The 27,093-nt window shown below is 54.6% G+C and overlaps 1 protein-coding gene across 3 annotated transcripts; it reads left to right on the top strand.

Moving 5' to 3' along the window:
- The first annotated feature begins 42 nt into the window (after positions 1-42).
- Positions 43-27,093, top strand: MPP2 (membrane palmitoylated protein 2). Of its 3 annotated transcripts, none has more exons than XM_042916929.1 (13): positions 43-88; positions 2,556-2,619; positions 7,621-7,739; positions 20,760-20,912; positions 21,046-21,195; positions 21,586-21,813; positions 22,521-22,652; positions 22,759-22,864; positions 22,971-23,039; positions 23,293-23,454; positions 24,121-24,323; positions 24,658-24,786; positions 26,039-27,093. In XM_042916929.1, the coding sequence occupies exons 2-13, from the start codon at positions 2,589-2,591 to the stop codon at positions 26,213-26,215; spliced, it is 1,659 nt and encodes a 552-aa protein (XP_042772863.1). In that variant the 5' UTR covers positions 43-88; positions 2,556-2,588; the 3' UTR covers positions 26,216-27,093. The 3 variants fall into 3 exon arrangements, with proteins under 3 accessions (XP_042772863.1, XP_042772862.1, XP_042772864.1); XM_042916928.1 differs by lacking the exon at positions 43-88 and adding an exon at positions 1,599-1,653; XM_042916930.1 differs by lacking the exons at positions 43-88; positions 2,556-2,619 and adding an exon at positions 4,907-4,965.

Genomic DNA, 27,093 nt, shown 5'->3' with positions numbered 1-27,093 from the left:
AGAGCCAGGGTAACGATTGACAAGCAATAAACGCGAAGAGCCGGGTTGCGCTGGAGCCGCACCGAGCTACGGACTCCCCGGGGCGCAGGTAGGCGCCTCCCCCCCCACCCCTGGGCCAGCGCTCACCCCAAGGTCCTTGCTTCCTCTTCGTGCAGGTACAGCACTTGGGGCCCTATTCTCTGGGTCCGGTTTTCCCCGGGTCCCTTCCCTCGGGTCCGTCCCCTCCCTCTCCACCTCCCTCCTCCCTTCCTCTCTCGGGGGCTCCTAGGGAGAAATCAAAGCCCGGTGTCCCGTGATGCTGCCCCCGCGGTTAGGGCTGTAAAGTGACATCGGGCTCAGAGCTGGTGAGCTGTGCGAGGCTCCGGTATCCGCGAGGCCTCTTCGGGGGCCGTGCGGATTCGGGGGACTTTGGAGCCGGGCATTACGTAAGAACCGCGCTGTTAGCGCTTCCGGGGGGTGGGGGCGCGAGGCAGAGGTTGCGTGGGTCCCCGTGGCCCCTCAGACCCCCTTGGGAGGTCAACACTTCAACCTACCCTGGGAAGGGGTCCTGGGAAGGGGGGCGCGCTGCTTCTTTCGCCTCCCAGGCTGTAGCGGGGGCGGGTCGGGGTCGAAGGCCAGGGCTACGGCCTGGAGACCTGGGAGGGGATCGGTGCCAGGAGCGAGGAGCGGGGGTCAGAAAGTTAGGTCAACTAAGGGGCGGGGGGAGTGAGGCGGGGGGCATCCAGTCAGTGACCTCATCCCCTAGACTCCCGCGGGCGCGCTTGCAAAGAGCCTCCTTTGATGGCTCGCAACACGCCCCCCTTCCCCCAGGTCCTAGCGCCCAGCGGGTTAGGGCCGAGCCGGTGGGGCTGGGGCTCTCTGACTGTCGGTGCGTGCAGGTCCGCACGTCCCTAGACCCCCATCCTTTAGGCTGTCTACCCCTCCCACGATCTATCGGTCTTCAAAGCTCCTTTGTCAGACCTTTCTCCTCAACATCTCTTTGTATGTGTATTGATGGAGGGGTCCGCATCACCTACTGACCCTGGGTGGTGTGGATGGTCTGGAGGTAGGGGTGAAAGGACACCGAGACGCAGGCTTTTGGAAGCCGAGGAGCGCGTTCCCAGAAGCCTGGGCCCCGGACCTTGGCCCAGAGCCAGCCTGGCTTGCCTGGCACTGCTGTTCTCATGTGGGCACAAGCCAGGCCCCGCCCTCTCAGAGGCCTGGGTGGGGGTGGGGAAGAGCTAGCCGATGCTGTGGGAACGGATTACCCAGAGAAAAACCCAGGCAGGCTGGGCAAGACTCCAGGGGACAGGATCCTCCCTGCCTCTTCTCACCTTCCGCTCTCTAAGGAAGGAAGATGTCTGGAGTCCCCTCTGCCAATAACTGTCGGGGAGAACGGCACCAGCCAGGAGAATGCCCCAGGTTCCAGGTGGTCAGGACTTTGGATGGGGGAGGAGGGAAGGAATCCGGACAGCAGGGGTTGGCGTGGGGGCACTGGCTGGCACAGTAGATGCTGGGCATTTCTCCCAGCCTGGGTGCTAACCTCACGGGGGGGGGGGGGGGTGGTTCCCTTCTTCTCCCCTAAAACTCCTTTCTTCCATGTCTTTAAGGGGCAGATCCAGGAGGAAGCGAAGTCTTCCCCCAGCCTTTGTAATTACTGCTACCTGAGTTCAGGTGACCAGCTCTGGCCTGGGGGTGGCAGGCATGGGACCAGGGAGGGTTGTATTAAAATCTGGTATTGGTCCCTCTAGGGAGAGTCCTTTTTTTAGGGGGAGGTGAAGGTGTGGCTCCCTACGCCCAGGGCCCAGCAGGCATTCAGTCCTAAAGTGGGCACTGCCAGCTGCTTCCCTCCTCTCCCCCACCCCTGCTGGGAGTCACTGCCTCTAGTTGTCACGGCAACTGGGAATTAGGGTTTTCACCACCAGCAAGTGCCCAGGAAGGCAAAGGGAGGAAAAGGTAGTGGGTGGCTCCCTTGCACACACCCCGCCCCCCACTGGAGACTGGGGAGCCCACTGCTCTCCTTGCCCCAGCTCTGGGCTAAAAAGAGGCAAAGGGAGAAAGAGGAAGTCAGAGAGGGCTTGGGAAGGTATGACTTCATTTCTGTCGGCCAGACAGACGAAAGATTGTAAGAGCATCTCCACTGGCTACGTCTAGGTTCCAGAAGCAAAATAAAACAGGTGTAGTTCTTGACTTCACACAGCTTACAGCCTGGGAATGGACATCTTTCCTGCTTTTGCCTCAAATTCTGGACTCTTACCCTCCCCCCTCAAAAAAAAATAAATGAATAAAGGACAGATGGCAGACAGAAACAGTTAAAATCCCAGGTTTTCATTGTAGCTCTCTATATTAGCTCTGTGACCTTAGGCAAAGCAATGAACCTCTCTGATCCTTCATTTCCTCCTCCTTGGAGGAATGGGCATGTAATATGTGCTCTTCCTGCCTTCCTGTGGGATCATATAGTCTCTGGGTAATGCCTTGATCCTGAGGGGAACCCCCACCACCACCACCACTGCCGCCATTCCTTCCCCATTGCTGTGCCATTGTTCCTTCTCATTCGTTTTCCTCCCCTCCTCCAGGAGAGACACTGCAGAGCCCTTGCAGACCTCACCATGCCAGTTGCTGCCACCAACTCTGAGTCCGGTAAGAAGGGGCTGAGGAGGTCAGTTTGTATCAGTGGTTCAGAGAGTGCCAGGCAGGGGCTTGGGGTTGGAGAGCAGCAGTCGGGCACGTCCACGGCTACCTGGCTACCTCTAAGGATAAACTGGCCCCCACTGCTGCTCCATCCTGCCACTCAGCCTTTCCTTCCAGCTGCTTCTATGGCCCTGCTGCGTCTGCCCCAGGGTGGGGCTAGAGACGTGGCACAGCTCACCTCCGTGGAGGGCAGGGACTTGTGCGCTTCGGAGATGATCCACAGTATTGCTGGAGGGCAATGGCACGGGGCCAGGCTGGTTGGGGAGGTGGCCCTTAGGAGCTGGCCCTTGGAGGATGGCTTGGGAGTAGAGGGACTATAGCAGAACAGCCTGGGGCTGAGAAGTCCACAGTGCGGTGCCCACCAGACAGGTGGAGTAAACCAGCATGTGCCAGCGACATGTGCGTCTATGTGTGCTGGGACATAAGGACCTGTGTGTGGGGAGTGCCAGTTCAGGAAGCCTGGACCTGGTTCTGTAGGAGGTTTTAGGGCAAGGGAGTGAGCCACCCAGATGAGCTCGGAAGCCTCAGGAGCAAATTACTTAACCTCTTGGGGCCTGCGTCTCCTCTTCCATCAAGAGGTTGATGTGAAATTCAAAGGCTGTGATGATATTTCCATCATAGGACTATTCACAGTTGTTATGCTGTGCTGCTGGGTTATTACCTCAATTAGCCTGTGACCTTGAGTCCTTTTTAGGACCTAGGTTTTCCCGTCTGTAACATGAAGCGATTGGACGAGAGAAGTGTTCTTAACTTTTCTTGGTCCTGAATCCCTTTGTGAGAATCTGATGACAGCTGTGGGCCCTCATCATAGACCAATGCTTCTATGTACAAAATCTGCATTCTGCCCCAGGGGTTCATGGACCCCCTTGTGCATTCAGGGGCCCACCAGGTGAAGTTCCCTATGCTTGAGGCTAGGGGCCCTCACACTGTAATCTGCTCTGTTTTGCTCTGATCTATCTGACCTCCTGTCCATGCAGCCCCTTCCCTTGCCTCTGCAAGACATTCCAGGCCTCCCAATTTGGCTAGAATGATTCCCCTGTCCCTCTCCTCTGAGAAAGTGAGCCAGGAAAGTGAAGGATGCTGTGAGTAGGCCAGACCCTAAACTGTGACACCCTTGTCCCCACAAGAAAGGCCTTTTCTCCATGTAGTAGAGGCACTGTCCCCCAGCTTTGACAGCCTTGGAGGGCTCAGTGCCCCTACCTCCTGTCCAGCCTGCTCCCACTCTGCTCCAGTCTGCCTGGGCCCCACTGTAAGCTGCTTGGGAGTTAATTAAGCCCATCCCTGAGCCCGTGATTAAAGGCCTCTCAATCTGGGGCTGCCCAGTAAACCCATTAATAGTGCCTGGAAGGGGTGTAGAGGGAGGGGAATTTGACTTCTTTGTTGCAGGCCAGTTGATAGGGGCATGGTGGGGGTGCAGTGGGGGGTCAGGCAGGGAGGGGAGTCTAGGGGCATGGGTACAGTCTGCTTCCTCTGAGGACTCCTGGGGACCCTGATCCCCTGGTGTTCTGCCATAGGCTACTTCTGCCTTCCCACATCCAAAGGAAGGAGGACAGGAGCAGGCTGCTTAACCTCTTGGAGCCTGAGTTTCCTTTTCTGTAAAGAGGTGATGTGAGACCCTGAGACCATGAGCCTCTCGGTCCTTCCTGCAGGCAGCCCTCTCTGCCTGCCCCAGGCTGGATTGGCCCCTGGCCTCAAAAATCTAATGATGGATCTGCCTCTGCTCATTTGTGGCCGTTACACTTTCTACAGGCCTGATAGACAGATAGCAGTGCCCCTGCCTCTGAGTTCAGGGTCACCCTCCCTCTCCTCACTCCCTTCCCCGAGGGATCCCAGCCTAGGGATCTGCACAGTGAAGTTAACAATGTCCTCCTACCCTTCCCCACGGGTCAACATGGCCATTGTCATTGTGGAGTGGGATTCTCACAGAGAGACCCAACTCTACTTCTAGTAGAGTGGAGGGCCCCCTTGGGGATGGGTTGGGAGATATGTGGGTTATGGCATGGGCTGGGTATTTAGAGAACTTACCCCTGGAGTCTCCAGACCTGCAGCCCTACCCTCTCTTCCCTCTTTACTTGACTCCCCCTTGTCTTTGAATCGAGGCTGGGATGTGGGCTGTTTTGAGGTGGAGCTGTCTCTTTAAATCTCTCTTGCATCCCTGGGTTAATGTCCTGGTGTGTAATCCCTCCTGCTGCCATGGCAACCAGGGGTGCGTTAGGACCTGGTGCCACTCCTCAGGGAATGGCTGGCTGGCTGGCTGGCTGGTGGCAGCAGCAGTGTCTGGAGGTGGCCTCATAGGTACAGGGTATCAGAGGAATGGAGGCAGCGGGCTGGGGTGACTGCCAAGTCCTTTGCTCCTGCCCACCTGTGTCCCTGCTGCGAGAATGCACCTTTACCTTTTCCCTTCCCAGATGCCTGACTTGCCCACCAGGCATCATCCCTAATCTAAGGGGAGAAGCTAATGCGTGATGGGGGAGGGGAGAGGCTGCGGCTGAGGTGTGGGGTCAGAAGGGCTTGAGGCACCCTCCCCTGCCCGCAGTAATAGTGCTCCCTTCCCCTCCTTTTCCTCCCTGTTCCCCCCCACACCTCTTCTGCGCCCCCCTCCACTCCCCCAAGGCTAGCAGGTAGGGGGAGGCATTTGGGGTTTGGTTATCTGCCCCATGCCACTGCCACTGCCCCTGGCAGTGAGAGTGCCCCTGGTACTGAGAGTCATTCTTGGGGGCTTCCTTTGATCCTGAGGGGGTCATCGTAAAGGAAACTGGGTCTGGAGAAGGAACATACGGTAGAGGTCTGAGGGCCAGAGGAGGAAGTGGCCTGGGTGTACTGGAGAAGAGACTTCCAGAAAAGGGGGGCGGGAACAAGCTGGGGCCAAATCCCCGCCCCGCCTTAGGTTTCCTGCAGCTGGACTGTGAGAGGAGGGGTCTCTGAGCACCGCCTCAGTTGTGAAGGGGCAGCAGGCTGAACCCCCTGCCCCACAAACCTCCTCTCTGCCGCCTCCTCCCCACCCCCGCTGGTGCGAACACGGGTGGGGGGGGGTGATCGAGCACCAGGAAGACCAGGACTCCCTTTCCCTCGGCCCCACTCGCACCCTATCACCGCCCCCTCCCCACCCGGCTGCTCCAGTCGGGCTTTGGCCAATCAGCAGGGCGGGCAGGGAGTCTGAGCCTAGCTATTGGCTGATCCTGCAGAGGGCGCTCCCCGAGTCCCGCCTCCTCCAGCGCTGCCCTCCTTGGGCAGGGAAGGCAGCGACGGCTGCGTGGAGGCTACTCCAGGAGCCCCGGAGCCGGGGGTGGGGGGTAGCCATGGCGGGCAGTCCGGGCAGCGGGGCCTCCTTGGAGGGTATATCCCTGGGCTCTTCTGAGGAAGCCGATCTCCAGAGGGAAGGTAGGGAAAGGCGGGGCGGGAGGCTGGGGGGAAAGCTGGACCCTTAATCTACTCTCCTCCCTGGGGGTTTGGGCATCTGGAGAGCGTGTCCTGGGAGCGGGCTCTCAGGAGCCTAAGGGTCTGGGGGCACAGCCTGCCAGGAGAGCTGGCCTGGACAGAGGGCATTAACTCCCCTGCCTCTGTCCTCCTCCAAGGCTGACAGGCTTGTGAGCCTGTACGTGAGGATGGCCCGGGAGGGTGGATCCCAGGATGCCCTCGCAAAGCGGGAAGAGTCCCTACCCTGGCTTCTTTCCAAGGCCACTAAAGGCCTTGAAGGTCTCTGATCAATGCCAAGCCTGGGCCTGAGTAGGAGGGGTCTAGAGGGCTGGCTTGGATGCTGTTTCTGGAGAAGGTGGGGGGGGGGGGGAGGGAAAGAGGGGGTCCTTGAGCCATGGCTGCTTCTCCAGTTCAGAGCCCCCTCCTCCTCGTCCCCATTCCTGCCTGGAGGAGGGGGCGCTGATAAGAGTGGTGAGAGGAGGCAGGGACTGTATCCACCCCTCCTCCATAGCTTGAGTGCTGTTACGTAGATGCAGGCGTGGGTGGCTGGGTGGCAGAGTAATGATACCCCCTGCCCATCTCTGCCCCCAGCTGGGCACATTCTGCTTCTCCCGTCCTCCTCCTAGAACCTGCCACAGCCAGGAGCTCCCACCTCTGTGGGTGCGTGAAGACAGCCCCTACCTCAGATCTCAGCAGCCACTGTGGTGGCCCAGTGTCAGGTGTTCTCACGTCCTTGTTATGTCCCATGCCAGGCTGCGGGTTTGCTGATCCCTGGGCTGATTTGGTCTAACCTCTGCCCTTGGGTGCCCGTTTCCCCAGCTCCTGCCAATGTTCTGGGCCTCTCTGTGTTCTATGGCTTTGGCTCTCTGTGTTCTATGTTAACTTCTCAATGGTAATAGATCACTCTCTGCCAGAACTGAAGGGCCTGTAGACACAGTTGCACCCACCCGTTTTACAGGAGGGAAAGACCGAGGCCGGTGAGGGACCGTGACTTTTGAAAAATCACACTGAATTAGTGGTACTGTTTGTACTGGGTACTGTGGAGGCTCTGGCCGCCTGCATGGCTGCCTGCTTGACTCTGGGCCTGCACTCAGGGACACCCCCAAGTACTGTCTGTCTTATCCTTGAACCCTCTAGGTGCAGGTGGCTGAGTCCCGGGACCAGCCCATCCAGAGCTTGAGTGAGGAGTCTGTGATTCTCTGGTTTAGGACAGAACCTGGAACCTGACAACTGCTTCCGTTTCTCCCCCCACGCACCTCGAGTCCATTTTCTGCTTCCAGGAGCCCCCCACCTGCCCCGGCTGGCATTACCTAGGGCCTAGAGAACAGGCCAAGCAAACTGCCCCGTCCCCCCACCTCCCTTCCCCAGGCATTCAGGGGCCTGGAGTGTCGGTGCTGGGCATTGAGGGAATTGCTGCTGGAGAGGGGCTGTCTTCTGTGGCGCACAGGGCAGGAGGGTGGGATTGCTGTGCTGTGTTTTGGCCTCCTGTGCCCAGCTGGTACCTGTGTCTCACTGCCCGTCTCTTCTTCCCAGCCATGCAGCAAGTCCTGGACAACCTGGGATCCCTCCCCAATGCCACGGGGGCCGCGGAGCTGGACCTGATCTTCCTTCGAGGCATTATGGAAAGTCCCATAGTAAGATCCCTGGCCAAGGTACAGTGCTTCGGGGAGGTGGGCATAAGAGCACGGTGTCTGGGGAGGTTGTGGGGTGTTGGCCACAGGGTGCCTGGGAATGGGGCATGTGGCACTTAGAAGACCCTGGGAGGGTCTCTGCATGATGATGGTGCCCAGGTGATGGATCTGCATGACTGCAGGTGAGGGGGCTGTGTCGTGCCTGGCTGGTGAGAGCGTGGACAGGCCCATGTGGGCAGATGTGACCGCCAGCTTGTGGAGGGTGCGTCTGCCGAGGGGCGGGCACGTCTGTGCATTGGAATCTCCAGAGTTCATCCTGCCTGTCTCTCCCTGCCTTCGAGCATTTTGTGCAGGTGTCTTTTTTAAAGCCACCTGCCACACATCAGGTGGGGGAGAAACTCACTAAGAGAGAAAGTCATGAAACGAGTTGGTAATGGCCGTGATAGAGACAGATGCACTAGGTGTTTGGGGAATATAAGGACAGATGCCTAACCTGGCCCGATGTAGCCAGTGAAGGCTTCCTGGAAGAAGGGCCACTTGAGCTGAGTCTGGAAGAACAAAGAGGAGGGAGAGGGCATTTGGGGACAAGGGAAGAGCTTGAGCAGAAACAGAAGTGAGAAAAAGCCAGAAGTATGCGGGGGACTGTGAGTGTCGGTGTGAGGCTTGAGCTTCGGGTGCAAGACAGAGAGTATAAGCTGCCGAGATGCTGACAGGTTGTGGCGGGCCCCGGGGGCTGTGCTGGGGACTTGGGCCTCGTCCTGTGATGTCCTGTGAGTGACATGGGGCCTTTTGTGGGTTTTAAGCAAGGGCGTGTTGATGGCACATGGTCATTTTAGGAGCATCCCTCTGGCAGCCATGTGGAGGATGGTTGGAGGGTCAAGGCTGGAGCTGGAAAGACCTGAGTTGGAGATGGCCGTGAACTAGACCTCTAGTAACAGGGCTTGAGGGAGGGAAAGAGGAAAGAATTATTGAGGAAATAAATTGACAGCGTTTGGTGTTTGGGTGTGGAAGGTGAGGGGTGGAGGTCGCAAGGCACCCAGGATTCTGCATAGGGGAAGTAAGAGGCTGGTGGTGCCCTCAGCTGAGGTGCGGGGGGTGGGGGGGGCGGGTAGAAGGGCGCCCCGTCTCCTGGGGAGGAGGCAGCGGAGTTGCAGAGAATCATGTGTGATTGCTCAGGGTTTTCAGAGAAGCGGGGGGCAGTGGTCTGCTGGAAATTAGGGATCCGGATGGAGCAGGGGGATTTGGAGATGAAGATTTGACTAATCGCTGAAGGGAGGGCAAGGGGTCCCCACTAAAGCCAGGGAGCAGGATTGACAGGGCCCCAGACTGCCCGTGGCAGATGCCGGACTTTCGAGGTGGGGGTGGGCTCAGTCCCGGGATGCCAGGAGGAAAGGGGGTGGCTTTGGTCTATGTCTTGTGGGCTGTGGAGGCTGGGATGCAGGGGGGCAGTGTGAAGGGGACCAGTGAGAGGGAGGGACTCAGAGCATCACTTCTGGGGCCCAGACTGGGAGAGCGGGGAGGGGGGGAAAAGATGGAGGCCTGGGGGCTCTCTGAGGTCATAGAGTGTTTGGGGAGAGAGTGCATAACTAGAAGAGAAGGCAGAGATTAGAGAGAGGGAGGCGGGAGGTGAAAGATTTCCAAGGAGCACAGCTCTAGGGGGTAACACGACAATTTAGGATGTGGCTGCAGTGGATGGGGAGGTCATTGATGTTAAAGAGGCTCAGAAAGGAAAGGTTTGTGTGGGGGTGGCGTGGGAATCTAGGGTACGACAAGACATTGGGGTGGGAGAAGACCGAGGCAGGCCCAGGGTTTCAAGGAGTGGCGATGGAGTGACCAGGAGTGTGACAATGATGCTGTTGAGACAGCGGTAGAGGGCGGTACAGCCAGGTGGTGGCTTTTCCTCAGGGTAGGGATGGGGACTCTGGCACAGGACAGCCGTGGCTGGCTCCAGCATGGGGTGTGGGAGGGACCAGGCCGCACTGGAGGGAGAGAGCTACTCAGGGGACACTGTGCCCCGGGGACAGAGCCTGGTCGTGTGGAACGTTCCGTATGAAGACCTGGGGAGGTTGCTAACCACGGAGGGGGCAAGGGCTGAAATGGTCAGTAGTGGGATGTTCTGGGGAGGAGAAAAGTGAGCAGACTGGGGGGAATTGGAGAAAAGGCCGATTGCTTTTCGTTCAATGGTCAAGGACTGTATTCGTGTATTAAAAGTAAAAACAGGAAGGGGCTTCTGGGTGGCTCAGTCGGTGAAGCGTCCAACTCTTGATGTCGACTCAGGTCATGATCTCATGGTTCATGAGATTGAGCCCCTTGTCCGGCTCCGTGCTGACAGTGCAGAGCCTGCTTGGGATTCTCTCCGTCTCTCTCTGCCCTTCCCCCGCCCCCCACCCAATTAAATAAATAAATAAATAAATGAGCATTGAAAAAAATAAAAATAAAAACAAGGCATCACGCATGTTTCCGACAAAGAGAATGTGAGGTCCCGGAGGGCAGGGGTGTCCTTCTGTTTGCATCCCCAGAGCCCAGAACAGCCCTTGGCATACAGTAGGTGGTCACTAAATATTTGCTGAATGAATGAATACAACGAGTGTAGGAGTTAAACCCAACAGCTGTGTAAGTACCTATCTCCAGGTCGTGAGTGCTGGCCCTGTTTTCTTTAGTGCTTGTTGTTTCTTTGCAAGAAATAGGAAGTATGTTGTCGTAGGGGCCCCTGGGTGGCTCAGTCGGTTAAGTGTCCGACTCTTGATCTCGGCTCAGGTCACGATCTCACAGCTCGTGAGTTCAAGGGCCGCCGTGTGGGCTCTGTGCAGACAGCTGAGAGCCTGGATCCTGCTTCAGATTCTGTGTCTCCCTCTCTGTTGTGTGGTATTCCAGTTTATGAGATAGAGCCTGGTGTATTTATTTATCGGTTCTACTGAGAAAAGGTGTGATGTTGCCGACTTTCTTCTACTAAGGACAGCGCTGCGGTGAGTGTCCTCACATTCAGCTGCTTCTGCACGTGTGTGAGTCTCTCTACGGTGGACACTTGGCAGTGGCATTGCTGAATATGCACATTTTGACCCTCGACACCTGTAACCGGCCAAAGCCAATTTCAGAGTTGGATTTTTTAGACCGTTGTCCCCTCTGGGTCACGTTAGCTGTTGCTTCTACAGTGAGACAGCCAATGAAATAGAGAGCTTTTAGGATAGCAGAATCTCGGGGTTAGAAGGTCCCTCTGAAGCATGATGGCCCTTGCTAGCGTCCTTCTTCGGTGTCTTTGTCTGATCCACGAGACGGCCCTCCAGTGAGGGGATTGCTGGCTGTACGATTTCCCGTCACTCACCCGGTCAGCCATCACTGATAAAGCGAATATCTGTTGTGTGCTCACTGAGTACCAGGCACAGGGCTAGGGCTGTGGGAGTGAGCGGTCAGATAGTTTGTTCTCCAGATGGAGTCCAAGTCTGTCGCCCTGGGGTGTCACGGTACAGCCTACCTGAGAAGTTACCGACGAACCGTATCAGACTGGAAACATAAACTCCCTTCTCCAGACTTGTCCTTGGGGGATAAGCTGGTCAGAATTTCCTCCCAAGAGATTCCCAGGATGGTTCCAGATGCATAAAGCACAACAGAGAATAGGGTGGACCTTTCTTCAACTCTGAGACCCCCCAGTACGAGGCTGACAGGCCAAGAGGACCCTGTGACTTCTCTCCACTGAGCTGTGAGACAGACAAGAAGTGCATCTCCATAAAGGCCTGTCTGAGCTCAGTAAGAATCCTTCCCATCCCTGTACGTGTGACGCTTTGCAATGGAACTTTGTCACTTGTCTCATCGAGTGGCAGAGTTTCTCCATTCTTCAGTCTGGGCTTGACCCCATGACCTGCTTTGGACAACAGGACCTACTTATTCCTTCTCACAACTTTAATGGCCTTGCATACAGAGATACATTTCCAACTTACCAGACAAAAGGGCTCGGATCAAAGATCCAGTTGTAAAAACTTGGTTCTCTTGGCAAAGTGGCCCATAAACAAGCTGGAACTTCCTGTAGTAGCTATTAAGCCCCGGCCCCTTCCCCTATGGGGTGGGACTTGCCTGTTCCCTCTGGGGATGTGGCAGACAGCCTGGGAGGGGCTGGGTGAGTAGATCTTGGATGGAGGGGCGGGGCCTGAGGGGACAAACCCAGAGAGTAAAGGCTCTGGAGGGAAATCAAATCTGGCCGACAGATCATAAATCCAGGGGGTTGGCTGCAGACAACAGGTGGCAGCCTTAGCAGGCGGGTGACATAGGGGAGGGCCGACTTGGATCCCTCAGCAGGTGTTCCAACAACAGGCAAGTCGAAGGTGAGGAATCCAAGTCAGCTGACATTCAGAAATTCTGGCAAACTGTTACCAGTGGAGACATCTGCCAGCTGGGGGGCCTGTGATCTAATCCACATGAGATGAGGTAGACAGAACATGGGGTTTGGAGTCAGAAGAGTCCTTGGTTGGCTGTGTGATTTTAGTATGTCTGACAACCTCTCTGAGCTTTAGTTATTTCTTTGGAAAAGTGGGGATGATGATGTCTCTCTTTCAGAGTTGTAGTAGGGATGGGGAAAGTCAAGGATGTAGAAGTGCATGTCAAACCATAAAGAGGTGTTACAATGCAGTCTTGTCCATTGACTGGAGTTCACTGGGAGACTCCACTCCTGTAATAAGGCCGGAGTGAGAGAGTCCTAGAAGAATGAAGGAGTCGGGGTGGGGGCTGTCACTGAAATAGAGACTCTGACCAAGGGACATGACAAGTGGAAGCTACGGTGGTGGGGAGCTCAGTGTATCAGTCAGTTTCTGCTGTGTAACAAACCATCCCACAATTTAGTGGCTTTAAACAACCATGATTCATTTCTCATGATTTTTTGGATGGTTTGGGTGGTTTTTCTGGTCTGGGCTGCTCAGCAGGGTGGTCTAGGATGTTTTCATTCACACATCTGGTGTCTCAGCTGAGAAGGCTGCAGTGTCTAGGATGGTCTAGATGTGGTTAGAGGGTCCCTCACCCTCTAGGAGAGAGCCCAGGTTTCTTCACATGGCAGTCTCAGCAGCAAGTGAAGACAAGCCTCGAAGCCTCTTTTTGCATCATATTTGCTAATGTCCCCCGACCAAAGCAAATCACATCATCAAATCACGATTGAAGAGTGACTTTACCTTCTGGCACACCACCCTCTGGGACTTCTTTCAGTTCTTGAGCTATTTAATTATGAGCATAGGCGTCAAATGAGAATTCCCTGTCTTTCGCCACAATCAGAGATGCCGGAGTGTGAGGGCAGAGGGGGAAAAACTCACAGAGAAATGGCTGTGTGACATTTCTGCTTTTGCAGTCTGCTTCCGGACCAGCAGCTGACAGATCAGGGTTCAAGTACCAGCTGCACCGTTAGCTAACTGTATACTTGGCCCAGGCTTCTGGTCTGTAATAAGCTTGAGCCCCTGCTGTGCCGAAGATGATTGTCAGAGCAGAATTCAACAAATGGTTACCACACAAACTCAAAACTTTCCTGGTAGTGGGGCCTAGTGCCTCAACTGCATGCATTCTCCAAACAGGTGCCCAGATGGTGGCACCACAGCCGTGGAGGAGCCCAGGAAACTGACTGGAGTCCCTGATGTACACAGATGAGTTCTGGGCTCCGAAGGAATTCGTTTCACCCACTCAAGTCTCAGATAATGGCCTTGGGACTACTAATCTCACAGGGTCATTATGACATTTTTTTAAAAATTTTATTTATTTTTGAGAGAGAGAGAGAGAGAGACAGAGCGTGAGTGGGCCAGGGACAGAGAGAGAGAGGGAGACACAGAATCTGAAGCAGGCTCCAGTCTCCGAGCTGTCAGCACAGAGCCCTGACGCAGGGTTCGAACCCACGAACCATGAGATCATGACCTGGGCCGAAGTCAGTCGCTTAACCAACTGAGCCACCCAGGTGCACCCATCTGGTATGACATTTAAATGAGATATTTTGTAAATGTGCTGCTTTACCATTGAACGTACGTATACCCCATGGCCCAGCAATTTTGTTTCTGGGAGAAACTCTTACATGTGCATCAGGAGATACAGACTGGAATGTTCATAGCAGTGCTGTTCACGATGCCCAAATCCTGAAATGACCCAGGTGCTTCCCAAGGAGGGGGCATGAATCAAATGTGGCATATTCACACAATGGAATATAATATGGTTAAAATGAACAACTGTGATATGGGGGGGAGAAAAGAATGAATCATAGAAGAATAATGTTAAGTGAAAAATAATAAGTGAAACAAAGTAAAATGTTATCTCTTAATATGGAAAGTGAGAGTAAATTTTAGCAAGATAATAGTGGGTAAAAAAAATAGTAGGTAAAATAATTTTTCACTTAATAATGTTAAGTGAAAAGAATCAGGCCCCCAGGAATTATATATAGCATAATTCGCCCTTTTTTAAAAAAGGTAAGAATAATTAAAAATGATACTAATTCTAGAAATATGTATAATGCATAGAGATAATGAAACCGTGAAATGGAAGCCGGGGCAGGATGATGACAGGGAATCAAGATGGCGGTTTCTGGGAGTGGATGGATGGCTGGGCCATGTGGTTAGATGTAGGATATTGTCAAGATCCTCATGTATGGTTTGAGTGGTGGGTTCTTCGATCCTTGTTATATTACTATAAAAATGTCTAACTCAATGCCGACTAAACTGAAAGGGAGCCACGCACAAACCAAACCAATGACGAGAACATATCACAGAGCAAGGATAGGATGAATCCAATTCTGGGTTTTCAAAGTCCCAGAAAAGTGTGTTGTAAATTATGGTACCTGTTAGGTGTTCTCAGCGCTCGTCACTCCGCTGTTTAGATCACGCTGCTGTAGTGTTTCTTTTGTATTTGAATGGTTAAATGTGTAAAGTTTCCTCTGGGCCGTGAAGGTCCAGCTTGGAGAGCTGTGCTTTTATATCAGTGGGTGAGACGCCCGGGGCAGCCACAGGAGGATGAATGGACCAGCCTGCAGGGAGGTGTCATTACGGGAGGGATGGGAGGTAGGCAGCTTGGGAGGGGCCCTGGCTTCCGGCTCAGTTAGTGAGGGCTCCTGGGGAAATCTGTTCTCCCCTGTTAAGCCGAAGAGACAGACCGGCTAAAGTGGCCATTGTGAGATGGTTGCATGCCCCAGTGCCACGGTTCATTCTTGAAATACAGTTCCTGGGCCCTGGACTCCATGCATTGTTCTAGTCGCTGGTAACAGGGCCCGGAAAGCTTGGCGTGCTGTGCCGAGCTAAATGACAAGAGCACATACGTTTTGGTGGAACCTTCAGAGACATGCCTCAGTTAGCACCTGGGGAACATCAAGGAACATCAAGGCATAACTGTCTTCTTTCTTTTTTTTTTTTTTAATGTTTATTTATTTTGGGGGTGGGGGGGAGGGAGACAGAATGCACAGAGAGGTAGGGAAGGCAGAGGGAGGGAGGGAGAGAATCCCAAGCAGCCTGCATGCTCAGTGAGGAGCCCCACGTGGGGGCTTGAACTCATGACCATGAGATTATGACTTGAGGCTGAAATCCAGAGTCCATAGCTTAACCAACTAGGACACCTGGGTGCTCCAAAGCATAAGTGGTTTCTGAGTGCTACTCCTTTGCCCCTTCAATTGTCTGCTTCTCCCACGCAGGAACATTCTGCCCCGCCAGGCTGTGGGCGTCTGTCTGAAATGCTTCTCACCTGCCAGAGGCTGGTTTAAGTGACTGTGGGGCTAACGTGCCTCCCCCTGCAGATGCTGTTCCCCTGGCCTGTTTGGGGAAGAGAAGATAGAAAGAGCTACCCTTTACTGAGCACCTACTGTGTGCCAGGCCCTGTGTGCATCTCCCCGAATCCTCAGGGTATCCCTATGAGGTGTTATTAGAATCTCTTCCCTTGGGCTTGAAAAACATGTCTCCTGAACCTGCATCATTCATTGCTGCACATTGACACGTAACAACCCATGAATAATCTTGCTTTATCCATACCTCCACCTACATCCCTCTCTCCTGAATTATTTTGAAGCAAATCTCAGACATAATTTTATCTGTAGTTCAACATATATAACTAAAAGATAAAGATTCTTTTTTAAATTTTTTTTAATGTTTATTTATTTTTGAAACAGAGAGAGACAGAGCATGAACGGGGGAGGGGCAGAGAGAGAGGGAGACACAGAACCGGAAGCAGGCTCCAGGCTCCGAGCCATCAGCCCAGAGCCCGACGCGGGGCTCGAACTCACGGACTGTGAGATCGCGACCTGAGCTGAAGTCGGACACTTAACTGACTGAGCCACCCAGGCGCCCCTAAAAGATAAAGATTCTTAAAAATATATTCACACTACCATTGTCACACATAGAAAATTAAACAAAAAATTTCCTATAGATTTTTAATAAATGGTATTGGGATACCTGGATTGTCCTTTGGAAAGATATCAAAGCAGATCCGTACTTACACCATACACCAGAATAAACTCAAAGCAGATCGGAGATGTAAATGTGAAAAATAAACCATACATATCCTAGATGAAAACATGGATCTGTGTGTTGGGAAAGCCCCCCTTTTAAACTATGCCTTAAAAATCAGATGCATGTATTAATAAACTTTGCATTGACAGAAAACCGTAAGCATCAAAAGACAATGACAAACTGGGGGAAAATATTTGCAAGAGATAGCACAGATAAAGGGCTTATCTTTCCAACACAGAGCACATTTGAAAAATGGGACAAAGAAAAAAAACCAAGACCTGATAGAAAAATTGGCAGAAGACGTGAACAGGCAATTTGCAGAGAAAGATGAAGAGATGGCCTTTAAACATATGAGGAGATGCTCAGCTTCACTCCGGAAGCAAAATGCAAATCAAGACCCACTGAGAAATTGTTTCTCGTCCACGTGATTGGCAGACACGCAAAGGTCTGATCACACGCTCCGGTGGCAAGGCTTCAGGGAAGTCTCTCATCCAAAGCTGGTGAGAGGACAAAGCGGCCCAAGCCCCATGGAGAGGGGGGTTGTCAATATCTAGCAAAACCACAGTGTATCTACTGCTTGATCCAGGAATTGACATGGAAGGTTTCTCTACAGATAGACGACAGCTATGCCAGGTTTTTCACTCTAGCTTTGTTTGCAATAGTAAGAGATTAGAAACAACCTAAATACCCCTGAGAATGGTTGAATGAATTATGGTACTCCGGTCGTGCGGTGACTCAAACGCAGTAATTAAAAAAATATATAATAATAATAAAGGAAGATCTCCACGTAGCAGCATAGAGTGATTTCCAGGGCATACTGTTAAGTAAAAGCCAAACAGCAAACCAAGCCAATTAAAAAACAAACAAAGAAACAAAAAGAAAGCAAAGAGTGTGTGTGTATAGTGTTCTACCTTGTATGTAAAAAAGAAAGAGAAATATTTACTTACTGTTGTGAAAAGAAAGAAGGGGCTCGAACCTGTGAACCAGGAGATCATGACCTGAGCTGAAGTCATACGCTTAACCAACTGAGCCACCCAGACGCCCCTAAAATCTATTTTTGAGAGAGAGAGAGTGCAAATAAGGGAGGGGCAGAGAGAGAGGAGGACAGAGGATCCAAAGCAGGCCCTGTGCTGAGAGCAGGGAGGCTGATGCAGGGCTCGAACTCACGAACCCTGACCATGACCTAAGCTGAAGTTGGACACTCAACCAACCGAGTCACCCAGGTGTCCCTAGGTTTACTTTTTATATAGATTTAAATTATCTTTTTGGGAGAGAGAGAGGGAGGGAGGGGCAGAGGGAGAGAGAGAGAGAGAGAGAGAGAGAGAGAATCCCGAGCAGGCTCCACACTCAGCATGGAGCCTGATGTGGGGTTCCATCCCAGGACCATGAGATCATGACCTGAACCGAAATCAAGAGTTGGATGCTCAACGGATGAGCCACCCAGGTGCCCCTAGATTTAAAATGTACGATCTCGCGGTCCGTGAGTTCGAGCCCCGCGTCAGGCTCTGGGCTGATGGCTCGGAGCCTGGAGCCTGTTTCCGATTCTGTGTCTCCCTCTCTCTCTGCCCCTCCCCCGTTCATGCTCTGTCTCTCTCTGTCCCAAAAATAAATAAAAAACGTTGAAAAAAAAAAATTTAAAAAAATAAATAAATAAATAAAATGTGAACCACGTAAGTGTTGTAAATATTCAAACAATACAAATGAATTGAAAAGAATGAAAAAAGCAAACTCTGAGATTAAGTGCAGATAAGCGAATCTGTCCACATATTAAATCGTTAGCGTAACTATACAGAAAAGGGAATTAATTCTGGTACTTTTGCTCACAGTATTCTGACTGTATACCCTAAGTGAGATATAGTCTAAGGCTGTACTATTTGATACAGTAGCCACTAGCCACATGTGAGTATTTATTTAAATGCTTAAATTAAAATGAAAACACTTAAATACACTGCACTGCTGATGTAGAATTAAAAATTCAGTTTTTCAGTCATACTAGTCCCGTTGCTTGATGGCCACATATGGCTGCCATGTTGGACAGCACAGATACAGAACATCTCCCTAATGCTGTAAGTGCTTTTAGACTATTCTGAGGACAAAAGGGACTGCAGATAAATCTTGACTTTTACTTAAGTTTGTGATAGGTAGTCACAGTAGTTTAGCAATTTTGAAATCCTTCTGAATTTTGAAGGATGGAACAGATAAGCAGATATATTCATATTTTTGGGAAATAAGTTCTCACTGAGGGAGAAGGGAGGTACAAATACGGAACGGGAGCAGAGGAGGAAAATTTTGCAGCGTTAGATTTTAATTGGAACTATCAGGGTCAACGAAGGGTTACTAAAGAAGTGACATGCCAGAAGCAATGAGCACTGAGTACCCCAGATCTTGGTTTCTAAGTACCATTCTCTGCCAAAAGGAATCCAAGTTCCTTGGAGAAATTGCTGAGCCCAGACGTGGGGTAGGGAGAGTCCAAGATGAGCCTGTGGCAGAGGGAAGAAGGTGCTCGAGGACTGATGGGAACCGTGTCCAAAGGACACAGGTGTGTTTGGAGCTCCCAATGAACATAATTTGGGATAAATTGAGACCACGAAGATAGCGACGGTGGTGGAGTATAATGCAGAATAAAAAAGAATCCATAGTGATACAGAGAGGGGAGTTTAGGTGAGAGGGAGGTGGGGTGGGAGGGAAAAAGGACTAGTTCTTTCTTACAGGAGAATGCCAGCTAATAAATGTAGAAGGGATAACGGAGTTAGAAAATCACTATTTTGCAACCCCCAACTTAAGAATTGATTTAGACAGGGGTCATAAATGAACGCTAAATACATCAATGAAAGATTGTTGGGGAACAGAATAGTCACAGCCTCAAGGTGTGGGAAAGACACAAGATTGCTTATGTAGAACCCTGGCCAAAAATGATTAACCTGAGTCTAATCATGGCAAAACAATCAGAGAAATCCAGTTGTGGGGCATTTTGCAAACTACTTGCCTGAACTTAAAAATGTCCCGAAAGACCAGAAGTTACTGGGATCTGGTCTAAAGGGGAATAAAAAGATGTGGCCTTTTTGTAACCAAATGTAACACATGGTCCTTGATGAGATTGTTGATCAGAAAAAAACAAAAACAAACCCCCAAAACTATAAGGGATACTTTGGGGACACTAACCAGTATTTAAATAGAGACTGTCTATTAGATATTACATCAATGTGTCAACGTTGAACTTCTTCCAAGTGGTGGTGGTATTATAGTTTATGTAGCTGGCCTCCTACTTGTTCTTAGGTGATGTACGCTGAAGTAGTCTGGGGTGAAGTGACTTAGGTCTATTTTTCAAATGGTTCAGAGAGAAAAAAGTCTTCATTTATATCCCTGAAATAAGACTCCTTACTTCCTGACCCAACTAACATAACTCTCCTTGCTGGACTGGTCACTGGTAAAACCTTCCTTCCCCCTTTTCAGAGCACATGGAGCCCAGAGTCCATAAATCAACAAGCAGGTGCAAGGTCCTCTCCTGGCACCATGTGCATTTGACCCTTGAGCAACATGGGTTTGAGCTGTGCGAGTTCACTCGTCTGTGGACTTTTCTCAATAAATAAAGCACAGTACTGTAAATGTTTTCTCTTCCTTATGACTTTCTTAACATTTTCTTTTCCCTAGCTTACTTTATTGTAGAGTACAGTATATAATAATATAACGTAGATAATATGTGTTAACCAACTCTTTGTTTTTGGTTTTGGTTTTTTTGAGAGAGAGAGAGAGAGACGGGGGGAACACTCATGTGAGAAGGGAAGGGGCAGAGGGAGAGGGAGAGAGAGAATCCCAAGAAGGCCCCACATCCAGTGCGGAGCCTGACATAGGGGCTCAATCCCACGACCTTGAGGTCACGATCTGAGCTGAAATCAAGAGCTGGGCACTCAACTGACTGAGCCACTCAGGCACCCCAACCAACTCTTTGCTACCCATAAGGCTTCCAGTCACCAGTAGCCTATCAGTAATTAAGTCTTTGTGGAGTAAAAAGTTATATGTGGATTTTTGACTGTGCTGGGGTTGGTGTGGCAAACCCTCGTGTCGTTCAAGGTCAACCGCACCGGTTTCTCGTCCCCTCCCTCACTGGGAGCACTAGGCTGAAGGCCTGGAGACCCAAGTTTGGGTCCCTGTGACCTTGAGCAAGTTACTCCACCTCCCCGGCTTCTTCATCCTGGGCTACAGGATGTCCAAGACCATGATGTTGGATGGAATAAGTTGTCCTTGAACTCGCATGCTTACAGGGTCCCGGGGGGGGGGGGGGGGGGGGGGCTGGAAACAGCGTGATAAGTTTCACGGCCCTCTGTGGCAACAGGATGAAGGTTTATCCTTTGTACTCTCCCTTCCCTAAATTGGGTCCTAATCACCATTTTGGGGGTGAAAGGAGAAGGCAAGGTGTGCCTGCGCAGGTGGGAGGGTGCTCGCTGCTGGGTGAGTGAGGGTCTGAAGCTGATGTCAGAAGCGGAGCCAAGGGCGGGGTCTGAAGTCAGGATTTGCGCTGGGGTGGGCGGGGCAGTGTTTGGTAGCTCAGGGTTCTCGGGGAGCCTCAGGTGTTACCTGCCCCGCCCTCACCCACCAGGCCCACGAGCGGCTGGAGGAGACCAAGCTGGAGGCCGTGCGGGACAACAACCTGGAGCTGGTGCAGGAGATCCTTCGGGATCTGGCGCAGCTGGCAGAGCAGAGCAGCACAGCCGCGGAGCTGGCCCGCATCCTCCAAGAGCCTCACTTCCAGGTTCCGGCCCCGGAGGGGAGGGGGGCGGGGAGTTGGGGTGGTGGCTGGGGCGGCCCCTGGGAGAGGGGCTGGCGGGGAGTTAGAGCCACGGGGCACTGTCCCACGGTCCCTCCCGTTTCCGCCACCTCCCCAGTCCCTCCTGGAGACACACGACTCTGTGGCCTCGAAGACCTATGAGACTCCCCCGCCCAGCCCTGGCCTGGACCCCACCTTCAGCAACCAGCCGGTGCCTCCCGACGCGGTCCGCATGGTGGGCATCCGCAAGACGGCTGGAGAGCATCTGGTGAGGCCACGGGGCAGGGCTGGGGGTGGGATCCGGAGGGGGGCGGGGTGGAGAGTAAGCAGTGGAGGCCGGATCTGGCCCGGAGAGGGCTGAAGGGGAAGATGGTTCCAGCTTTGCCCCGGGCCAGGCCCGTGCAGCCCCAGGAGACCGCAGACACCGTGCACCTGAGCTGCACACGTCCCGCGTGCCAGGACCCTCCCCACTCTGCCCCCCTTCCCTCCATGAGTGGCCCTGTAAGTGAAGGATTGGGGCAGAGAAATGGAAGAGGGGGACTCTGTGAGTCCGGGGTGGAAGGGGTGAGGGTGGGAATGGAGGGGCCGTTAGGAAACCCACTTGAAGATTCTGCCTTGAGCAGCTGGGGCCTTGTCACATCCGCCCTCCACCCCCCAGGGAGTGACGTTCCGTGTGGAGGGCGGCGAGTTGGTGATCGCGCGCATTCTGCACGGCGGCATGGTGGCTCAGCAAGGCCTGCTGCACGTGGGCGACATCATCAAGGAGGTGAACGGGCAGCCAGTGGGCAGCGACCCCCGCGCGCTGCAGGAACTCTTGCGCAGTGCCAGCGGCAGCGTCATCCTCAAGATCCTGCCCAGCTACCAGGAGCCCCATCTGCCCCGCCAGGTGGGTCCCTCCACCTACCTCCCCACCCAGCCCAAGGCCCAAGGGGCAGCCGGGACTCCCAGCCGCCAGGGTCACAGGCCCACATACTCGCGCATTGGCCTGAGTCTTGGGCACTCATACGCATGTGCAAGGGACGTGCGCGCGTTTGTACCCGCGTAGGCAACCTGTATCGATGCAGCCCCGGGCCTATGTGTACCGGGTGCGCGCATGCACGATGCTGAGTTGCCAGGTGCCCTGTACAGCTGCCTCCTGGTTGGTGGAAGGTGGGGGTCTGGCCGTTCTGTCCACTTTCTCCTACTGGCTCTGTAGCCATCTGCCAGAGCCCCCTGTTCCAACAGGCGGCTGTGGGTGGACTGAGGGATCCTGCAATGGGTGCCAGGATTGTGTCCCTTACCCAGTGATCTGCCTCCTCCTCAGCGGGTGGCCGCCTCAGGCCCCAGGCCTGACCACAGGCCCCATCAGTCTGAGTCCTTTTGTTCTAGATGCAAAGGGAGGCCGCTACCAGGGGGGCCTGGGGGCACCATGCCCCTACTAGGGGGGCCACGCCTTAGCCTCTTTCACCTTTGTGAGGGCCTGGGGAAGACAGTGGACCGGGTGACGGTCCCCCCACCCTCAGAGGGGGAAGTGGGGTAGGGGGCTGGTCTGAGAAGGGTTCTGACCTCCAGCCTTACCTTTTTCCCTTGACCCTTCTCTGATCCCCCATCCAGGTATTTGTGAAATGCCACTTCGACTACGACCCTGCGAGAGACAGCCTTATCCCCTGCAAGGAAGCCGGCCTGCGCTTCAGTGCTGGGGACTTACTGCAGATTGTAAACCAGGACGATGCTAACTGGTGGCAGGTGAGCCCTCGGTGTCTGTCTCTCCAGGCGTGGTGTGTGGGGGAGGTGAGCACCCAGGGAGGTGTCTTCTCACTCAGGCAGATCTTTCTCCCTTGTTCGTTTTCAGGCATGCCACGTCGAAGGGGGCAGCGCTGGGCTCATCCCCAGCCAGCTGCTGGAGGAGAAGCGGAAAGCCTTTGTCAAACGGGATCTGGAGCTGACACCCACCTCAGGTATGAGGGTTCCCCCCCCCCCCCCCGCCCCACCGCCTCATGACCCCCTAATCTGGGATGTGACACAAGCCTGACTGGCCTCACTCGCCCATCTCCCTGTGGCCAGGGACCCTATGTGGCAGCCTTTCAGGAAAGAAAAAGAAGCGAATGATGTATTTGACTACGAAGAATGCAGGTGGGTGTTGGGGGCCCCCTTCCCTGTCCTCCTCTAATATGGCATGCGCCCTCCCGCCCCCCGCCGGTGACTTGTTGGTGCTGATGCTGCCAGTCCCATCCCCAGGACCTGCCCAGTCTCTCTCTGCTGCACCCCCCCCCCCCCTCCACGCCGCCACGCCACCGCCGCAGCCCTCTTATCCTTGGCCTCCCTGAGGCCCGGCCCCACCCACGCCTCCCGCTTAGCCTGATGAGCGCCATCTCCCTGTGTTCAGAGTTTGACCGGCATGAGCTGCTCATTTATGAGGAGGTGGCCCGCATGCCCCCCTTCCGCCGGAAAACCCTGGTGCTCATCGGAGCCCAGGGTGTGGGCCGGCGCAGCCTGAAGAACAAACTCATCATGTGGGATCCAGATCGCTATGGCACCACCGTGCCCTGTGAGTGGGAGCCGGGCCTTGGTGGGCAGGGGACTGGGAGCAGGGGCTGGGGCTGGGTCCACTGAGCAGGCATCTGCATGGACTCCCAAGTCAAGGGGTACTTTTGAGTGAGGCGTGGGGGGAATGCGCCCTCTGTAGGTGGTAGGGGGGAACTGCAGGCTGGAGAGGGGTGGGGAAGCTGTCCTTTGAACCTGTGGCCTGGGTGGGCTGGGGGCAGGCCTCGCCTTTCCTCCTCTCAAGTTTCACTTAGGAGAAGCCCCGCTGGGAACCACACAGGGCTGCGTGTGGCCTTGTGGAAGACGGGGCTTCTTGGTGACAGAACCAGCTGGGGTGGTGAGAGCCCCTGGTTCCTGGAGGCGGGAACCTGAGTGCTGACCCCAGGTCTCCTTGACCTTGGTGTGTGGCTTTGGGGTGCACATCGCCCCCTCTGGGCCTCAGCCCCCCATCTGTGAGCACTAGGTTGGCGCAGTGAACTCTGAAGGTCCTGTCAATGTGGGAGTCTCGAATGCGTGTGTGGCAGGGGTGAGGGTGAGGGTGAGGGTGCGGGTGTGGGGAGGCGGCAGTGTTTTGAAGGCGGAGGGAGGCCGCCCCTCCCAGGCTGCAGGACCGTGCGCGTCTGACATGGTACAGCCTGCTTGTGCTCACTCAGCCCCTCCTTCCCCCCAGACACGTCCCGGCGGCCCAAGGACTCCGAACGGGAAGGTCAGGGCTACAGCTTTGTGTCCCGTGGGGAGATGGAGGCGGACATCCGTGCTGGGCGCTACCTGGAACATGGCGAGTACGAGGGCAACCTGTATGGCACGCGCATCGACTCCATCCGGGGCGTGGTCGCCGCCGGCAAAGTGTGCGTGCTGGATGTCAACCCCCAGGTAAAGTCCCAGCCGGTCTGAGATCCCCGCTGGGTACTCTGCTGCCCCACCCCCAGCACTCCCCATATGCTTCCAGGCACTGGTCTCCCAAGCACCCTCATATATCCCGCAACTACTGCTAGGGACCCAACCCACCTGGAATCTCTTTCTTGCCCTCCCAGGCCCCCTCTAGCCTCTTCCGGTTTCCCAGTCCCCGGCCACCTGCCAGCTGTTCCTCTCCCATTCATCCCCAGGTTCTGTTTCCCCACCCTCCCAGGTAGCCCCCAGCTATCCCTCCTCCCCCTTCCAGGATGTCCGTGGGGATATACTCCCCCACCCCCTTCTTCTCCCGCAGGCAGTGAAAGTGCTGAGAACAGCTGAGTTTGTCCCTTATGTGGTGTTCATCGAGGCCCCTGACTACGAGACCCTCCGGGCCATGAACCGGGCTGCATTGGAGAGTGGGCTGTCCACCAAGCAGCTTACGGTGAGGACTCTGAGGTGCGGTGGGAGGGGCCTGATGGCTGCCCCGGGAGAAGGTAGGCTGGAGCTGATGAGGAGAAGAAGGTGGCATTGGGGAAAGGAGAGAGGGCACCACCCAAGGTATCAGTGACGTTGGACTCCTGACTCCCACTTTATCCGTTTGGAAACAGAGATCTGAGCAAGGAAGTAAAGTGCCCAGAGTCTCATAGAGTCAGGGATACAGCTAGCCTGGGGTGCAGGAGCTTTTGAAAGGCCTGCCACTCCGTCCACTGTGGGGGACAGAGTGTTTAAGGGAGCCCGGAGGGCCGGGGGTGATCTCTGGGCAGAAGTGGGCCAGGCATTCACAGCTGGAGGGAAAAGCTGAAGGGAAGGAGGAGGCTGGAGGCTGGAAGGATGGCTGGAGGGATGAGTTAGCATCAGGGAGGAGGCTGGGAGGAGAAGCTTCAAGTCACTGGTTACAGGACACCAGGGCGCCTACCTCCCCCCCAGGTACCCCTTGGAGCCGCCTTCTCTGGATGTACGGTTTCCAGAACTCTGAGCTCAGGGGTCCATCTTCTGGCCATGCCTGGTACTGCAGTTCTCAGGCCCCTGGTCAGAGGCTGTCTGGGCTGGGCTCCCCTCTGAAGTCCCCTGGCCACAAACATAGCCAACTGGGGCCACTGGGACAAAGCTGGGCCAGCCCTAGAGCTTCCACCTCTGCTCATTTAAGTCAGCATTCAAAGTGTCCTTCCTACCCCTGCTCAGCCAGCTGGCCAGCTTTGATTAGGTGTGGGGTAGCGGTGGCCTGGGGCACCCGTGGATTGCCTTAGTGGGGGTGTGCTTGGGAGGTGCATCTCAGGCGCCTGGTCACACTGGAGGGAGCACTGACCTTGGGGTCAGACAGACCCTCTGCAGCCACTGGCTGGCTGGGTGACCTCTTTGAACCTCAATTTTCTCCGCTGGAAATGGGGAATCATTAGTCCTGCCTAGCAGAGCTATCGCGAAGATCACGTGGGTTGCAAAACAGTTAGTGCCATGCTCGGCACTGACTAAAGGTTATTTCCTTCCTTCCTTCTTTTCACCCATCTGTCTGTCCCTGGTTGCAGGAGAGCCCCGCCTGGAGACGTGCGATGGCTCCTGCCTCCCTAGCCAGGGAGTCTGTACCTGATATGGCTGGGCTCTGGGCAGGGGGATAGATGGGGGAGGCTGTAGATCCCCCGTGATGATGGGGGTGACTGGGGGACACTGATGGCCGCGAGGTCCCCTTGTGCCAGCAGGAGGCAGACCTGAGGAGGACAGTGGAAGAGAGCAGCCGCATCCAGAGAGGCTACGGGCACTACTTCGACCTCAGCCTGGTCAACACCAACCTGGAGAGGACCTTTCGTGAGCTCCAGGCTGCCATGGAGAAGCTGCGGACAGAGCCCCAGTGGGTGCCTGTCAGCTGGGTGTACTGAGCCTGTTCATGTGGACCTCACCCCTCTGGGTTGCGACCCATCCCCTTCCCCAGCCATGACCCCCAGCCATGATCCTTAGCTCTCATCCCTGGTGGTCTGGCTCTCCCTGGGTGATGGCTCCTAGGGGGCCCTAATCTGGCTTCAGCACAGAGGCATGCACTGCCAAGGAGATGGGGTGTTCATGGGGTACCTCTGTGCCCAGGTGCTGCCCACTCCCCATGCCCACTGGCCACCAGATGTCCCTCTCTGAGGGCCAGGCTGTGCCCAGGAGTGTCAGAGTCACCTCCATAGTGCTCAGTCCAGAGAAGAGAAAAGCTGCTTTGGGACCCTGTGGTCAGTAGGTACACTGCCCCCAGGGCACCTCTCTGCAGTTACCTTTTCTCCTTGGGCTAGCCACGCCCACCCAATTCCTGGGCTCCTCCCACCTCTCACACCTGTGGCCTAGGAGTGGCCCTTGGGCTGTTTCCAGACCGGGAGTGCAGGTCCCAGCAGCCAGGCAGTCCTGGGCGGTGGTGGCAGCCTGGTGCCGTCCTGAAGGCTGGAGGAACCCGAGCTTGAACCAGCTCCCACGGCGGGGGGAGCAGGGCCGTCCCAGTTCCCGTGGAATCGGGCGGAGTCCCACAAGCGGACCCCGCCCTGTCCTTCCCTCATCCACAGCTTTTCACTGCCGAAGTCTCTCCACAGACTTCTCCAACGTGCCCCTGACAGGTCAGCTCTGCTCCCCCGCGGGGCAAGGCCAGCAGGGGTGAGTGGGCTCAACAGGGGTAGGGGTGGGCTGAAGACCGAGCCAAGTGACAGGGAGCCTGCTCCTACTGATCGTGGCCCACGGTGGGGCATATCTGGGCTCCCTGTTGGTGACCATTGTCCATTGTGGTCTC

This window comes from Panthera leo, chromosome E1 (genome assembly GCF_018350215.1).
Source record: "Panthera leo isolate Ple1 chromosome E1, P.leo_Ple1_pat1.1, whole genome shotgun sequence".
In the NCBI taxonomy this organism is placed as follows: domain Eukaryota; kingdom Metazoa; phylum Chordata; class Mammalia; order Carnivora; family Felidae; genus Panthera; species Panthera leo.
The sequence above is the reverse complement of the archived record's forward strand: the minus strand, read 5'-3'. Positions and strand labels throughout refer to the sequence as shown.

Excerpts from the sequence above, each read along its gene's own strand:
- MPP2 (XM_042916929.1), top strand. The coding sequence starts at position 2,589 with ATGCCAGTTGCTGCCACCAACTCTGAGTCCG. Across the intron at positions 23,455-24,120 it reads CTATGGCACCACCGTGCCCT|ACACGTCCCGGCGGCCCAAG; the intron begins GTGAGTGGGAGC and ends CCTTCCCCCCAG. Across the intron at positions 24,324-24,657 it reads TGCTGGATGTCAACCCCCAG|GCAGTGAAAGTGCTGAGAAC; the intron begins GTAAAGTCCCAG and ends CTTCTCCCGCAG.